The sequence below is a fragment of the Aptenodytes forsteri genome, unplaced genomic scaffold, assembly GCF_000699145.1.
Source record: "Aptenodytes forsteri isolate BGI_AS27 unplaced genomic scaffold, ASM69914v1 Scaffold216, whole genome shotgun sequence".
In the NCBI taxonomy this organism is placed as follows: Eukaryota; Metazoa; Chordata; class Aves; order Sphenisciformes; family Spheniscidae; genus Aptenodytes; species Aptenodytes forsteri.
In genome coordinates, this window is record NW_008796114.1 from 90,778 (window position 1) to 108,891 (window position 18,114).

At 35.1% G+C, this 18,114-nt stretch overlaps 1 protein-coding gene across 1 annotated transcript in view; it reads left to right on the top strand.

Moving 5' to 3' along the window:
• The first annotated feature begins 647 nt into the window (after window positions 1-647).
• Window positions 648-18,114, top strand: part of STXBP5L (syntaxin binding protein 5 like) — a 216,841-nt gene continuing 199,374 nt past the window's right edge. Inside the window, 2 exon segments of the mRNA XM_009287153.1 lie at window positions 648-845; window positions 17,326-17,423. Of these exon segments, the coding sequence (XP_009285428.1) occupies window positions 648-845; window positions 17,326-17,423 (296 nt within the window).

Consider the following 18,114-nt stretch of genomic DNA (forward strand, 5'->3'; position numbering starts at 1 on the left):
CCTGCCGGCACTTGCTGGGGTAGGCAGAAAACTAGATAGCGGGAGTCGCGGCAGCGGCTGCGGGAGGAGAGTGGTGGCGGGGAGAGGGAATCCGCTCCTCCGAAAGCCTGGAGGCAAAGATACCCCTGACTGAAAGCGTTTTGAGGGGAAGAGGAAATTGAATGTAGCCCAATTTTTGTAGTCTTGTTAAAATAATCAAGTACCGAAGGCAAATCTTAGGCAGAAAAGGTAGAGAGATGGAGCCTACTGTTTTGGTTGCCGGATTGAATTTTTTATTTACTTTTCGGTTTTAACCATTGCTAAATGTGGATTTTGTGAGAGAACCCGATGGCGGTTGTTCCATTGTTCCTTGTTTGAACGTAAATCTTAGTTTTGCTGCTCGTGGAATTTTTTGTGTTTTGGTTTTTGTTTTTTGTTTTTTTTTTTTTTAAAAAGGATCTTTCCAGGTAGCTTTTATGCCTGACAAAATGAAGCCTTTGTATTTTTCAGTCAATTACACCTAATATTGACATTCTATTTGGTACAAGGGACTAAAGTGCTGCCTCACTCAGAGGACCATTAAAGACTTTTTCTTTCGCTACATGTAACTGAATGTGTTACAACACATCCTTTCTTCTCCCCCAAATCTTCTGAAATATTTTTCCAAAATGAAGAAATTTAATTTTCGCAAAGTTTTGGATGGTTTAACTGCCTCATCCCCTGGTGGAAGCAGTGGCGGTGGCAGTGGTGGTGGAAGTGGGGCTGGTGGTGGCTCTGTGCACCCAGGAGGGACTGCAGGAGCTGCAGGGACTCCCAGAGATGAGATCCAGGAGACGCTCACTTCAGATTATTTCCAAATTTGTAAGGTAAGGGCTGTAATCTTTTTTACTATGGAAATAAGGGGGGGGGGGGGGGGAAATGTAATATGATACCAATAAGCCTTTTACTTGAGAACTGCAGTGGTTGTACGAGGACTTCGGAATGAAAAGACAGAGATGTCGTTGATGCTTTTTTTCTTCCTGCTGCAGAGTTGGGCTGGTCAGTAAATTCATAAAAATCTTGATTTCAGCATTCAGGGCCAAATCCTAAGTTCATGCTTGGACCCCAAACTAGTAACAAGATTGTGGGCAGGAAAGCAAATCAATTGGTGCTAGTACAGATAACATTTACAAGTCATTAGAAATTCAAAATTGTATACATCTACTTCCCTTCCTCACTCTTCTCATCCTTTCTTCCTTTCCTTCCCTTTTTTAAGAAAAAGGCACAAGCTAGAAATAAAAGACAGTGCAGTGATTACTGAACCTAGCACTGAAATTATTTGTGAGGGATTGGATGTAGATTCAGTGTGGTTTTTTAGCATTAGTACTGAAGATTATGATTCTATGACAATAAACTTAGTAGGACAGCATAAATACCAAAAGCTGCCAAATTTGTTTGGCGTTGTTTTTTATGTGTTGGTTAGGTCCTTAAGTGGGAATTTTCTTTGAGTAGAAAGCATAAGATATCCCTGTGTGTTTTATGTTTTGTATCTGTTTTCTGCAACAGAGCTTTCAGTGGTCTTAAATGCACAAGTAAAATCAGTACAAACTATTTGGTACTTCTGACCAACCCTGGAATATGAAAATCACACTTTTGTAACGAAGACCAAAAACAAAAGGAGAGATTATATTATGATCCTCTGCTGTTATCTTTGACATTAATTCTGTTGGCTTTACTAGAAGTTTTGTTTGCTTATTTGTTTTGCTTAGAAGCTTCAAAACCAGAATTTTTAATTAGTGCAATTTACATTATTAAGAGTAAATGAACTTCACTAAGTATACTTTCCTTTTATTAACCAGATACCAGCTGACTTGAAATTTAGGTTATGGCCAACTCTAGCACATTTCTTTTTGTGTTTTGGGAAGAAGGAAGAAATATAAACAAACAAGACCAGCCTATAAGACAGTTTGTGTGCAGATGTGATCCTTGTGAAACACACAGCTTTCCTCATCTCAGATATCATGATTCTAATTCTATTTGGTTTTCAGCTACAGCTAGTGTCAAAACTCTTATATAAGAGTTCAGGGGAAGAAGGATGAGCCCCCATGACTTAAAGAGTCAGAGACCTTTGGAATAGGTTCTACATAATTCTCATTTCTGGAGGTTTTATAGTTCTTTGCCATCCTGAACCAAAACAGGTTCAGGCCTTTTGAGTCAAATTATTCTGTAGTTTAATAGAGTGTCAGTGATCCGTGCATCAGAATCATACCTGTTTCTCAGGGTTGAATTTGACTCCTTTTTCTTATGTACACAGGGATTTAGCATTTTGTGAAACTCCAGGTATTCAGTACAGCGATTTCCCATTTTTGTCACTTCAGTAAAAAGATAATGCAAATAATCAAGATACATTAACATATCATTAGAAGGTCTGACATTCTGAGACTTCTAAGTAAGTAAAACTCAACATGGTTCTTCATGTTTAAGTCATTTGGTAGGGCCAAAGATCTGTATTTAGTATGATATATTTTTATTTTGTATGGTGTATTTGCAAAAATAGGTAACATAAGATGAAAATAAATTCATTTTCTGCCTGATCTCTGTTATTTCCCTTCTTTGGCTTGATATTACTTGAAGACAGTTGGTGTTATGTTCTGATAGATCTACTTGGAAATAGATCTACTTGGTGTATAGGAATATGTCATTTTGAGAAGATTTCAGTAGGCAATATTTGCCTGTCAGCTCTCAGGTTAAAATGTTGTCAACAAAGTAAATATTTGTATAGGAAGGCTTTTGGTTGCTTGCAGCAGCACTTGCTTATGAATGCATGGTACTGCAGAAGTCTACTCTATAGTATACAAAATACCAGCTTCCTTTTTTCAAGATACAAAAGTATGCTAAAAGCAAACTTCCAAAACACTCGGTGATTATGTGCTCATAAGATACTGCAGTGTTTATTCAACAGGCTCTACTTAATCAGCTATATTACAGTTTAGTAACATTACAAGCATGTTTCAGGGAACCAACAAAACCCCACAGGCCCCAATCCTATGTTATATACTATGCAAGTGTACCGAAGGCAGTGGGACTTGACGCAGGCGCAGCTTTCATCCTGCATGCTTCAGGGTGCAGGATCTGAGCTATAATTTGTACCTCAGTCAATTTGAATTAAATTAAACATACAGCAAGACACATACAATCCAAGCTTTGCCTTCCCTGAGCTTTTGTTGTGTAGAACTTCTGGTATTTCAATTGTGTATTTTCATGTTAAGTTACGTAAGTTACATAGGCTGCATATTTAAGGATCCATGATCTGTGATCCTGCTGCATACAGACCTGAGTAAAGCTAATGCCAGTTTTGGTTTGTTATGATCTGCAGGATCAAGGCAGATGGGCTCACAGTATAAGTAGCACCCCAAACTCGTTTTCCTTTCTTTGCTGATTATAAAAATCTTCATTTAGATATGAAACACAAAAGCTGACTCATACTTAAGAATTAAAGGGCCTTACCCTGCAGTTTTTATTTAAATAAATTGCCTTTCTGAAGTTTGTGGGAGGTCTGCTTGACTAAAAACATAGATCCAGTCCTCTACCAGAACACTGTTTTTATTGGTAATGCACCTGATTTCATTAGTAACACACCTGAAAGCTGTCTCTCCATTTTGTGACATTTTTAGGATGCTTATTACCACAGTGTCTTTTTGAGATATAGATTAGAAATTAATAGAAGTAAATAAAATATTTCATTTTACACTGACATGTTCGCAATGAGTTACTTTTGGCATTTATATTTAAATCATTAATGTAATCTTCTGTATTGAAAGACTGAAAATGAAATATTCTTGAAACTATTACATATGAAATAGCTACAGCCTTTTTTAAGCATGATAAATTTATATGTTGGTAGCTGTACTAATGAATCAGTGGCGCCCTTTTCAAAGTATTCATGTAATGTGAAATTTTGTCAGAACTGTATTTTGTGACAACAGGAAGCTGAGGTATAGTTTATGCTATATCTAGAGCTGCTCTTGGGATTTGGGTATCCAAGTGGAAATCATAAAAATATCGATTATAGTTCACATTAATTGAATTGAATGTGAGAGCAGCATCATGCCAAAAACTAGGCCCAATCCAGTAGAATATGTTAGTAAAGTCTATATTAATTTTAATGGGGGTAGGCCCTCAAGATGCATCCAATCAGTACTCAATTTAAATACCTTAATTATCTGGATTTCCTATAAGGTAGTCTTAAATTTTAATTCCCAGAGTTTATAGATAGTAATACTTTGTTTTGTCAACTTATGAAGATGAACATTTAGTCCCTCTGACAGCAGTCACGTAGGTACTTCAACTGCAAATGCAACATGATGCTACAGTTCAATGATAATAGAGAGAAGATGAATTTTGGAATGGCAATTTAAGAACAATTCTGCAGTAGCATATAGTTCTATTTTTGGTTATGAAGAATAAAAAAAAAAATCTTTGTTATAAGCTATCCATAGTGTTTTAGTTAGCTTGAGCTGTTTGGTTAATCCGTGTTGTTTCCTTAGTAGGGTCATTAAGGGAAAAAAAAGAAATGTGTGTGAAGTGCTACATTTCAGAGAAAACCCATTTTAAAATAAGTATTAACCCTTACTTGTAAGTGCTCAGAGTTCATTCGATACTTAAATGATAAATAAGGTAATGTTGGGAAGTATTTTTCCTATATACCAGAGTTTGGATCTAATTGTTAGGGCAAAACCTTATTCTGTTTAAAACTAGAGAGTCATAAATGACACTTCTGTTATTAGACTATGGTAATTATGTGATGAGCATGTTGTATTTTTCTTTTTTAAATGGTTGTATTAATTAGAAATAGGACTCATCAGTGGTAAAGAGCATAGCATGTTAAAAGCTTCTTTTTTAAAAACTTTGAAGATTTATAGTAGTATAACTGGACTCTCTTGGTTTTTTGCAAATACCTATCTTTTTGCATCACTATGTTTGATTGTTAATCAAATATTAATCCTAAATGCATTAATGCAGACCCTTCATGGCCAACACATGCAATTACAGCTTCAAGACCATTTTAAGACTTCTAAGGTTGCAAAACAAAGCACTCGAAAGTTCCAAATTTCTTAAATTAAGTTTGCTTGCACGTACAGCCTTTAATTACATGTGCCCGTATTTCTTCTATAGGTCTAATTTAGTAAAATGAATAGTGTTTGCTCAATAGAAAGCACTTCAATATTTCTTTGAATACTTAGAACTCAGAGCGTGAACTTTCGCAACAGGAGTGCTCACCACTGTAGTTTTGAAAGCTTTATAAACATTAATGAATTGACCTTCATAATATTTCTGTGAGATGGAGATATTATTCCTGCTGTATAGATGAAGAACCAACACACAGAAAATCCCAAATGCCAGATTGTTTAGTGTCCGCTATTTTGAGTTTCCAGTGTGACCTGCTTTGAATCTGATTTTTTTTTTTAGCATATTTAACATTTTTATACCACTTATGTATTCCCGTTATGCCTCCCATTGTTTTCACATTCTGTTGCAAGTATTGTGCGCACCTACAGAGTAGTCTTTAGGCTAGTTATTCATACTGTCAATTTATATGTCCACCTTAGGTAGTCAGAACGGCTCTGAATTTCCTTCCTGTCTCACATGACTACAGATGGAATTCTGGCTCCACATTGGACCTGTGAATTGTACCTAAGATGTATGAATATCATCAACCTCCATTATCTCAAATTGGTCAATCACAAAATGGAAACATGATTAGCAGTCGCATGTTAAAAGCTTAGTTCATGGCCCTTGGCTTGATCACTTATAAAACTAAGTGATAAGAGCATTGATAGAATTTCCTTTCTGCAATTTTCTATCTGAATTGTACCTTGCGCCTTCCTATTTTGTACCAAATAGACAAGTTTGGCAGACAACAGCTCTTTAATTGTTTACTTTTGGTTTGTCCATAGGACTGTACTATGCATTGAGTGAGGCGAAAGTTCTATGGCAGATAGAGATAATTTAATTAGTCCCTACAAGAGTGGAACAAATTCATGTCGCATAGGTTATCTTAGTTCATGTATGTTCTAATTTTTCTGCTTTTTATGGTTGACCTTGCATTTTTAGCAATATAAGAATCATAGAATATCCTGTGTTGGAAGGGACTGACGAGGATCACTGAGTTCAACTAGTTCAACTCCTGACTCCACACAGGGCAACCTAAAAGTTAAACTATTTACTGTAATTTTGTGTGCCATTTCAAGTGGGGTTTTTTTGGTTTTGTTTTGTTTTTTAATCCAAGGATTCATTAATTTCGATCACGTGGAGTCCTTGGATAAAGAATTGAAATTCAGGATATACTTTTTCCTCACAAGAAAGAGAGAATGTCCCTCCTCACTGAAAGTATATATTAAGGATAGCTTAATATTCTCTCTGTTCAGGGGTCACTTTTTCACAGGCACTTGTTCGGAGATCAGACCATCATAACAGAACTCCAGTCTTCCTTCCCTGGGCTGATGATGGGACTGGGAAATCCCTGGATATCCCAGAAATGGTGAAAAAACCATGGAACATACTGAGTAACTCAGTGTCTTCACATTTACATAGCATAGGCCTGACCCCTACAATCTGGTGTGGTGATGCAGTCTCTCATCCTGTGAGAACTGTACTGAATTTATACCTGGGAAACAGGGCTTTTCTCACAAGGTTAATTCCCATCCCCAAGTTTTCTCTTGTCTCTTCTTTATTTTGTGTTCCATCGTTTTTATCCTCTTAACTGTTATTCCCTGCTAGTGCGAACTGGACACACTGGATATACTGTACCTCACCTGTGGGCCACCAGTTAGTTAATAAGAAATTTTCTCACTATTGTGGTGGGAAAAGCAATTTTGAATCTCTTCTGGGAGGATGGAGGAAATTCAGCCTGGTTGGCCCATATCTCAGGGAGTGTTCTGATTGTAGAGCTGTTGTGTATACAACATCGGTTGTATAAGTGCCTTTTTTTTCTACTTATTTCTGAAAGAAAAAGACTTATGCTTCATTTTTTAAAGAAATGACTGAGAAATTACTTAGGGGTTCATGGATAAAAATGTGAAGTAGTGGGAGTTTTTTTTTCCCAAGTAGAAATACATATACTACATAAAACATGCAGCTGTCCTCAGCAGAGGTGGACTAAATCTAAGACAGACCCCATTCTCACTTGGTTAGTTTAGATGAATCTCCATTCATATCTGACTGTTACTCTGGGACATCTGATACTCCCTGGTGTATGGTATATGCCCAAATCTCTTCTTGAGGTCTGTGTGAAAATACTGTGAAAAGTTAGTATTAGTACGTTGACTTTATAAACAGAGAAAAGGAAGCAGTAGAGGAGTGAACTAATATACCCTAAGCGACATAAATGTACTGGTCTATTGGCTATTCCAAGAAAAAGTGTTTATAAAAGCAGCTTATAAGGATATATTAATTTGTCACAATGTATGTTAGAATCATTATAGGGGGAAGTTAGAGGACTGTATGATTAGAAGTATAAGTAATGTGCATCTGTGGAGAGGAGAGAAAGCAATATTGTTAGGTACAGATGGCTGGTAAATATGCTCAAATGTAATAAGATGTTATCTTTGTGCAGTGCTGTGTCCATTCCTAACAGATCACCAGCAAAGACTATGAATAGTAAAAAATACTAGAGACAATCTGTTGCCTGTAGCTAGGGTCAAAGTCTGATGAGGTACACCTTTTATGGTTCCTTTGAAGTTAAGTTGTATACAGTGCTGAAAAAAAAAAAAAGACCCTTAATATTTAAGGCTTTGAGTTGATGAATGCATGTACTCAAAAGTAGCCTTACTGAATTCAGTGGTATATGTGCAGATACAGGTGTATATGGTGGCATGTCTTTTTGCAGGATTTGAATCCAGTCAATTAAAAATAATTGCTTATATTTCATTTTAAAAATCTGCTATATAAGAATGCTGTGAGGTCAAACACTCAGAAGTCAGGTCCCTTATTCAGGTAGTATTCAGTTACATCTATATGTGTGGCAATCTAGTCTTTATCGCATCTTTTTATTTTCTTGAAGTGTCTGCTTATATTTTGTTCCTGTCCTCCATCACATTTGGTTTGAACAGTACACAACATATGGGAAGGATGGATGGTATTCTGTGTGTGTTCTTTGCAACGGTTCCTGTGAGAGAATCTCTGCTTTATCCACTGGACATCACAAAAAGTCACACTAAATAAATTATGAATGCTCATCTTTGTTTCGTTCATCCCATTCCATCTATTGTATCTCTTAAGGATGGAAATGTGCTTTCAGTTACACCTGTCCGGTATCAGTTGTATTACAGATACATTCTGTTGTAGCTGTGGATAAAAGCTAATTGTAGTGGGTGCAAAGAACCCTGGTTTGTCCCTACATGTATTTTTAAATGCTCGCTGAATGAGGCAAAGGCAGGAAAACTGGCATGTGGTTATGTAAACAAAGATCTGATTCTTATGATCTTTAGATATAGTGTCTTCATTTGTGTCTGTGAGCTATGCCCTTGGTAGCATTATGGGCAATGCAGTGGGGGATAGTAATGTGCAAGATCTGCTGGATTTCACTGCTGTTAGAGGGCAAAAAGCTGCCACAAAATATCTCCGTTTCATTTGGAATGTATTTTCACCATACGTGAGGTGAGATGCTGGCCAATATCTCCAGGTTAAATTCTCGATTCAACATCAGAAAGAAAAGTTCTCAAATTGCATATCATATGCATACAGAAAGAAGGTAGGAGAAGATTAATTATGAATTAGTAATAAATAGTAAACAATGTTGTAAATGCTAGTAATGAAATCTGGTCATAGCATTTGTATGCAGGAATGCCAAATTATGTTGCAAAATAGAAGATTTCCACAGGTATACACCAATAATACAGATTATCTCATCAAAGTAGCATTTTAACACTGTGTTTCTAAAGCTTTTCCAAAAAAAAAACCCCCAAATCTTCAAAGATTTTATCATAGTAGCAAAATTTTCTTCTATCGTAGTAGCACGGAATTTTCTTGCAAAATTTTTTTAATTCCCCAATGTGGCTGATTTTTTTTTTTTAAATTAAAATATTCTGAAAGCAGAAAACAAAACATTACTTCAGAACAGTAACCACAATCAGCCGTAACAGAACAGGACATAATCAGCCTAAAGTAGCAAAGTTCCAGAAAATCCAAAAATGGGAAGACATGCAAAATTAATTAGTTATTGCTATGTTGGTCTGGTGTAACTTTAATAAAAACGGATTTTTTCTTTTTTTTTATTTCTCATTAAAGTTATGAAATTATGTTATTCTCTGCATCCACAGTCATAGTGAAGACAAAAATATTTTCCTTTCAGGGTTATCAGATATGTTGAATGATTTTACAATTCTTGTAAATATCCATAAAACAGATCTCTGTCAGACAGACAATATTCTGAACCAAACTATTTCAAGTTCTAGAGTAATATGGTTAAATGAGGCAAAACCAACAACAAAATCAATATGAATTACTATTTGAATTACTTTGACTATAATGATTCCCCATTTGGACAGAAGTCTTGCTTAAGTAGATAGGCCAAATTGAGCTTTGAAATCAGTGGTTTAGGGTTGGGGGATTTTTTTATTATTTTACATTAATAAAACTGTATTTGGCCTTGGCTTTAAAGTCCATGGCATTTTTGTATAAGTTGATGCCCTATTTCTTCTTGCCAGTTTAAATGGCAAGAGTGGGAAGTCTGTTATAGCATATTTACTGAACAATGGATGCAATTCCTTCATTGTGTTCCATTTTCCTCCCTTTTTGTATATTTGTCTCCTTGTGTGTGTGGTGTTTTGGTTTTTTTTTTAGCTTGGTAGAGTTCTTTTAGAAAGAATGGGAAGGGAAGAGGTGAAATCATTTTGCATACAATGTCTTCTCTTGAACTTAGGATTTCTCTGAAGGGAATAATACCTACCTTGGGATGATTATATTCATGTATTACCCTGTAACTTATTTTATTAACTTATTATGCTGGAACTCAGTGCTGTGATAGATGTGGCAAGATGGTGTAGTTGTCAGGCGGTTGCTTGGCCACAGCAATGCTGATTTAAATAGATCAAACAAGTAAGATTAAAATCCAACCACTCTGCTTTGAGCGGGGGGGTTGGACTAGACAGTCTGCAGAGTTCCCTCCCAACCTCACCTGTGCTGTGAATTGGGAATAATGCAGTTTGAGAATCAATGTAATTTTATTTATTTGTGGATTTTTCTGTCTGAATTATATTAATTTTGTATTTTTGATACACTATATTTCAAAGAACAAACATGAGGAGAATGCTTTTGTGAAATTCAGAAGGCCTTATTTTCCCCCTGTGGTTCACTCAACTTGGCTATTTGTATCAATATGAATCATATGCGAATAGGACCATCCTTGATTGATAGTCTTTAACATCCAGTTTGCAGAAATGAAAATGACAGTGGAAAAAAATATCTCTGAAGTTTCTGCAGAGATTTTTGTCATGAAAAGAGGGACTTTAATGAGGAACTGCAAGATTTCTTCTTCATTTTCATTAGTTATTTTTTTAAATTAGTTGTCTGGAAGATGCCTTTGGATGTACTTTCTTTTCAGGGCCAAGCAATATGAGGAAATTGAAAAAAATATGTAATGTGTGGTAGAACTCGCATGTTTCAAAAAACAGTCATATGGTCTGCATACAGACTTTTTAAAAATAGTAGAGTGAAAACAATACATATTAAAAATATAGACTTGATACTAATTTTTGCAACCTTATGTTTTAGGTTTTTTAAGTACGTTAAGCTGCTTCCAAACGAAAAAAGTTTCGTATGTTCATAGTACAAAAATGTGTAATATACAAGTCAGTTCATTTCAAGTACTATAATATATCTGATTTTTTCATATAAATATAATTATCAGTGTATAATACTTGTGAAACTAAACTAATAGACTTGATACTAATTTTTGCAACCTTATGTTTTAGGTTTTTTAAGTACGTTAAGCTGCTTCCAAACGAAAAAAGTTTCGTATGTTCATAGTACAAAAATGTGTAATATACAAGTCAGTTCATTTCAAGTACTATAATATATCTGATTTTTTCATATAAATATAATTATCAGTGTATAATACTTGTGAAACTAAACTGTTAAAATTCAGGTTGTGTTTGAAGTCTACTTATGTGCAGGACAGATATTTTCTCAAAATTCTACCATAGCTTATTAAGTGACCTTTTATAAGAAAGTAAGTTTTGTAACTTAAAAATTAAAAGACAAAACAAATTTGTCTATTGCTGAAAGTATTATTCTTCTATGCCAAAAGTTGTGTATGTAAACATTATGAAACTTTTTTACTAATCTGATTGTTCCCTGCACATCTTTTCTTCCTGCCCCTGTATTCCCTATTTCAGTAACACTTCTCTTTTTCCCTTGTGTACCCACATTTTCCATGTTTTTTCTCTACTGTGTTTCTCTCCACCAATACCGATCTCCTTTTCCTCCCTTTCTCAGAGGTACTGCAGCTGGTGAAGATAATAAGCTCATAAGAAATACCCTGCTGAGACAAACCAATGGTCCATATCGCCCAGCAGTCAGTCTCTGACAGTGGCAATAGAATATGTCATTTAGGGAGAGTAATAAGTTAGATCACTTTCTGCAGTCCATTCCCTTGCTAATCTCCCATCATCCACCATCACTGGATTGGAGATGTCAGAGAGCGTATCCTTAGCCAGTCCTTTTAGAATCCATTTATCAATAATGTCCATGAATTTGTCTAATGCCTTTTTGAACCTGCAGATACTGTCAGCCTTCACAATCTCCTATGGTGGCAAGTTTCAGAAGATCATTACCTGTTGTGTCAAAAAGTATTTTCTTTTTCTGTTTTAAACTAATATTTCATTTGTTTTGAATGGCTCTGTGGTTTTGCCAAATAACAGTTCCACATCTAGCTTACCCACTCTCTTGATTATGTAAATCTCAGTCATATCCCCCCACAAGCCTTCTCCTCTCCAAACTGAAGTCGCATCCCTTTTAGTCTTTCCTGATAAGGCTTGTGTCCATCACCTTGAGCATTAGCTGCCTTCCCTGTATCAGCTCTGACTTGACTACTTCAGATGTGGAGACTAAAGCTGCATGCAGTACTCAAGTAATGGGCTCACAGAGGTTTTATACAGCAGCAAAATTACGCCGTCTGTGTTATTCTTTATAGTCTTCCTGATGATGTCCAACATTACTTGGCTTTTTGGGTTGCTGCTGCACATTAAACCAAAGACTTCAGAGGAATGCCAGTCATGCCCACAAAATCACTTTCCTGAGTTGTAAATGCTAGTTCCAAATTCAGTATTGTGTAAGCCTAGTTAAGATTTTTTTTTCCCCCCTCTAGATGCCTTATCTTACATCTATCCACACTGAAGCTCATTTATCACCTTCTTGCCCGCTTACTCAGGCTAATGACATCTTTCAGGAGTTGGTCACCATTGGTACTGAATTTCACTATCCAAAGGAGCTTACTATCAGCTATGAACTTGGAGATTTCAGTGTTCGCTACCTTTTATAGATCATTAAACATGATTAATCAAATTGGTCCAAGCACTCATCTATGGAGTACCCTACTTGTGAGTTTTCTTCATGGTAAAAATCCATTAAACCCTATCCTTTGTTTTCTGTTACCTAACCAGCTTTCAGTCCATGAAAAAACTATTCTTCAGTCCCATGACAACTTTGTTTCTTTAATAACATTGCTGTGGAATGTTATTGGAAGGTTTTTGGAAAACTTACATATATTCATATCCCCTTTATTTACATGCATGCTGAGGGCTTCATAGAATTAGGGAGAACTAGTCAGACAGGATTTCCCATTGTAGAAACTCTGCTGGCTTCTGCAATGATCTCTATCCGTGTGCTCAGTTAGTCTTTATTTTACCATCTTGCCAGGGACAACAATCAGCCTTCCCAGTCTACAGCTCCAGTCTCTTTTGTAGATGGCTTTTTCCATATGACTGTTTCAAGCTTTACACATGGTAAAAGAACTATCTATGGGTATCTTTATCGAAGAAAAAGAAAAATAGGTAGTTTTTAGAATATCCTGTGAACATGCTCAGAAGCCCTGATTCCTAATGTAGGTTAAGAGCTAAATGGAATACATGGCTTGGGTTTGAAATTTTGGACAGTTTTAACTAAGCTGGGATTTTTACAAAAAATATTCCTTTGAAAAAAGAAAATTTAACTAATAAAAAATGTATCCCTCCTGTATAATTTTCTTAGGTTGGAAACCTACTGATATCTTGTCCTCTTTCCATCTTTCCTGAGCAGGGAGCAGTCTTACCAATCAGAGATTCCAGGCACAGAAGCCTATAAATGAGGGATGTCGTGGTCTTATAGTGATATCATGCATGGCAGCTCATCTTTATAAGCACCCATTTTCGCCACTACAACCTTGGTGAAAGCTGTAATCACTGACATTTTTAAATTTCCTACATAGCTGAGTAAGAGGCTATATAGGTTTCAGTCAACACTTCATCCTCTATTCTGTAAACCAATCAATTACTTGCTTCAATGAGATTTTTGCATGTGGCATGTTGGTCACAATTTGGAAGCAGATTCTGCATCCTGAGTCACAGACTTAGACTACATAGTTCAATTTTAACGAATAGACATCTTCTAAAAAATTATTTACCTAAGTAAATCAGTTTTGCTGTCAGGTGTTACACAAAACAGGGTATCTGTAAAATATTAGTAGAAAAGTTACAAATCTTAAGTTTATGCAAGTTAGCAGGAACAGTTTTTACTATAAGCCCTATTACTTAATTGATACAGTTTAAAATTGAGTTTAGTTCTGTATTTTCTGGAGCTATTTAGAGAATATAAAAATCACTTTGAAAAAATGGTGTCTTTGCAGTCTAATATAAACTACCATAGAACAAAAGTTAAGAAAAGCTCTTATACTGAAAAATTGCATTATACACCATGTGAACAATTATACTGGATATTGCATATTATTACTAGTGCGATTTTCTTTTTTCAGCTAATGAAATATATCATGGTATCTTAGACAGAAAGAGATTCTTATGTTCTGTACAGCATATTAAAATGTTCATTGGTAGAATACTAGCAAGCCCAAATAATCAATTTCCTATATTCATATAGGTAAATTGGTTGTGTAAATATTACTTCAATGATATATACATGCAATTCACCGTAAGAATATTTGCTTAAAATGATTTAAAAGAGAATTTAAAACAGAATAACAAGGCTGAACAAAGATTTATGCTGAAATTGTAGCTGCATTTGTAATTGTTCTGTTTCAAATAAATTATTTCACACGTTGCACATAAACTGTATGGCCTAGGGAGCACAGACTGCCTATAGAGACAGCATGCCAGAAAAGGAGACATAGAAGAAAGCTGGATAATGTGGAGAAAAGCAGTCCTGGCTCCATCTGCTGTCTGCTTTTTCTCTCCCTTTTTTTTTTTTTTTACCTTCTTTCTTAGGGCATTCAGGATAGGTAGGTCCTATATTTTTTTTGAACACAGAGTGATGTTTTAGGATACTTTTTTTTCCCTGCTTTTGCCTGCTATTGAGATAGTTTAATTTTGGAAAAAAAGATCTTTGTTTTGTGTTTTCTGCTCACCATTGATAGTTTTGGTCTATATTGTGCCCACTAGACACAACTCAGATTAAGTAGGAACATACTTTTTTCTTTTGTCACCCTAGGATCAAGTTAATTTTGTGGCCTTCCCCGCTTCTTCATCATCTGTATCGGTAAATGCTGTAAGGAAGCCCAGGCATAGTTCTAGAATCATTACTCATTCTTACGCGTATGCTCACACTAGCTTTATCAATGCGTAATTGAAAAATCTACTTCAAGTGCTAGCTTTTCATATCAATTTTTCTCCCAGTCCTTGGAAATAGAAGGGTGTTGGACCAAGGCTGAGGACAAGAGTCTGGGGGTCTGAAGTGTTTCAGTTTGTCCCTGTTCTTCTGTTGAATAGGCTTGATCTTCAGAATCACTTCTGAGGCTGCTCTAATTTGTGCCAAAATCTCAATCATAAAGACATCTTTTTCTGCCTTAACTGTGTACAGTATCCTTCCAAACTGGTTTTGTCCTAATAAATGTAAATATTTTACTTGAAAATTGTCATTTACTTGGATGTTCAATAGACTTCAATATTTTTTTTTATTCTACAAATGCCCGAATTTTGCACTCACAAGAATGTCCCAGTTGGAATTAGTGTAAATACTCAAATTTGGAAAATGGCTATAAAATAGAAATAACACTTTTGAGTCAATCCTAGAGTTCAAGATTTTTTACTGAACTATGATCCTGAAAAGATGTACATCACTGTGCTTCTCAAGCATAGTTCTGTCTCAATAACAGGACCAAAATAAAATTTCCAAATGAAAAGTCTGACTGTAGATTGCAGAAATACTGAAAATACAAAGCAGATGCTAAATACATAGGCAAGAATGCAAGTAAGTCTTTAAAAATATTGATCTTTGCATTCTTAGATCTAAAAAAATAGTACTAAAAGCTCCAGTCATGTCTAAACATCAGAAAAACTTACTGTGATTGGAATTGCTAGAAATTAAAGCTTTATTATAGAGAGGATTTCTAAAAATTAATAACAAAAAAGATCATTTGTGCAATATGTGTTTTTTCAGATAAGGAAGAACATTTATTCACAGGAATACAGAAATCTCAAATATAATAGAAAATGAGTAATGCAGTTAGGCCAAACATTCAACACACTAGAAAATACACTTCATAATTCCTGATGTTTTTCTGACACGAGAGGTAAAACCATTTTTATAGTATGTAAGTCTAGTTCCAGCTTAGATGTCAGAATAAAAAATTTTATATTTGAGTAATCCCTACCTCTTGAGAAGATAAGAAGGTTAAAAAAAACCAAAAAACAAAAACACAAAGCAAACCAAACCAGAAACAGAGCTGTGGACATCTTTGATAAATGTCTACATCAACATAAGAAGTGAGTTACTTTTCTACAGCTTACTGAAGTAGCATGTGCTTCTGGATTTTTGCCGTCGATAAACTAATAATTAGACATTCTTTTAAAAGACATCCCTCATCAGCAATAATTAAGATATGAGATGAGTAAGATTTCTTTTAAAGCAATGGTTATTTGCTGAAAAACATACATTTGGTTGTTCCCAAACTACTTGTGAATATCAGTTGAAGTGTTTCCAGCTGTAATGGAAGAGTTGGAGTGATACAGCTGTAGAAATCATCAGCTGCCTTTTACTCAACAGGTCTGCAATTAAGGAATCCCTTTTGTTGAAGTTGCTCCATAGGGACTGCTGAATGCTTCAGCAGACACAGTTCGTGAACAAGATAATTTCAAGGAAGAAAAAATACCTTAAAAAGTTTAAATTTCATTCAGTTCAAAGTAATTCCTCTCTAATCCCAACCATATACTAAAAAATGAGTCAATCCTAGAGTACAATATTATATTAAATATTATAAAACATTGTTATATTAAAAAAGATATTATTTGTTACCCAATTCTAGGTAAGCAGTCACACACACAAGATGAATTACAGTCCATTTTTATGTGTATTTGTATAGTCTAGTCTAGTTATTTTCCATCTTTTTTCTTATATTAGTGTTCTCCCTCATCAGATCCTTCCTCAAGAATCAGGCAGGTCATATTGGTCATCACTTCCAGGTTAAGATAACTTAAAATATTATTCGAGGCAGCCTTCAAACTCAGGGATGCGTTGCCTCATGCTCAGTTCATTTATTCCCCAAGGTATGTCTGCAAAAATTAGAATTAAAAGCATAGTATTATAAATAAAGATTAAGAAAGGGTGAGTGGTTCCATTGCTCATTTTGAGAACACCTTCTCTGGCATCTTTGTTTTTTAAATTGATATTAAAGATTTTTACCTCGTCAACTCAATTCAGTTTATTGGTTTATTGGATATCTTCCCCTGGACATGTTCCATTTCTTTCTGCTGAAGCTGTTCTGTTGAGGCTGAGGTTATCTGTGACAGTGTTTTAAAAGCATATTATGTGTCTTTTTTTCAATTTACAGTTCAGATGCCTTGCATATTGAGGTTATCTTTCAGTATACCATATGAGCAATATATACCAGTTGTATATTGACATATACTTTGCAATCTACTTTGTTACAACAAAACCATTTAAAATATTACTGAGTAAAGAGCATATCTAGAAATTGACATGAATGAAATTCACCTCTGTATTCAAAATACTTTATCTTTTTAAATACTTTTCTTCAAATGTATTGCAAATACTACAACATACAGCAAAATATAGATTCTCTTCCTATACGCATAACATAAAACAGACATGCAGTTATCTGTGGTTACATTTCAATCACTTTGCTCATTTGTTCTGTTTCAGACGGTTCGCCATGGTTTTCCTTATCTACCCACTGCCTTAGCTTTTGACCCAGTTCAGAAAGTTCTGGCAATTGGAACAAGAACAGGAGCCATACGAATGTATCCTTTCTCATTCAGAATTTACACCATTTCTATGTATTTTTAATACAGTGATGTGAATCATCATCTACAAGTACTCAGGTAAGGTAACAACAGTTCATGTTGTTATGTTTTACTTCATTTTGCTTTACTAGATGGACTGGAAAAGGGTGTGGTGTTGAGGAATTACCATTAGGTCCTTAAGGTGTCCAAAGAAAAATTTTTGATTGAGTTTTTGGCATATGGTTTTGGCATACATTGGTTAATATAAACCAGAATTAATTTTTGTTTTTCAGCATGAAAAGTAGACACTTTGCAGTATGTAAAGGTAGTCTAAAAAGTGGTAATGAGCAAGTTGTTAATGTTGTGCTGGCAATAAATAAATTCATTGCTGCAATGCAGCTAGCCAACTGTAGACATCTTCACTGTAGATATCTATGTGTGAGATATTGTTTAGACTCTTCCAAGTGAATAGTGGGAAACAAGTGATTTTAGGGCAGAATTCATCTCTTCCTGGAGGAGAAGGTGAAACACTCTAAAAGTGCCTGTTTCCCTCCATTAATTATAAAGGTACATCAGTGCCAGCGCTTTATGTATTTTTTTTTTTACAGTAGGAATGTTAAGTTAGAATTCTATACAAAATAAATCAAATATAAATGTAATGAAAATTTGAAAACAAACCCTGAGAATATTTAAATGTGATGTATTTCAA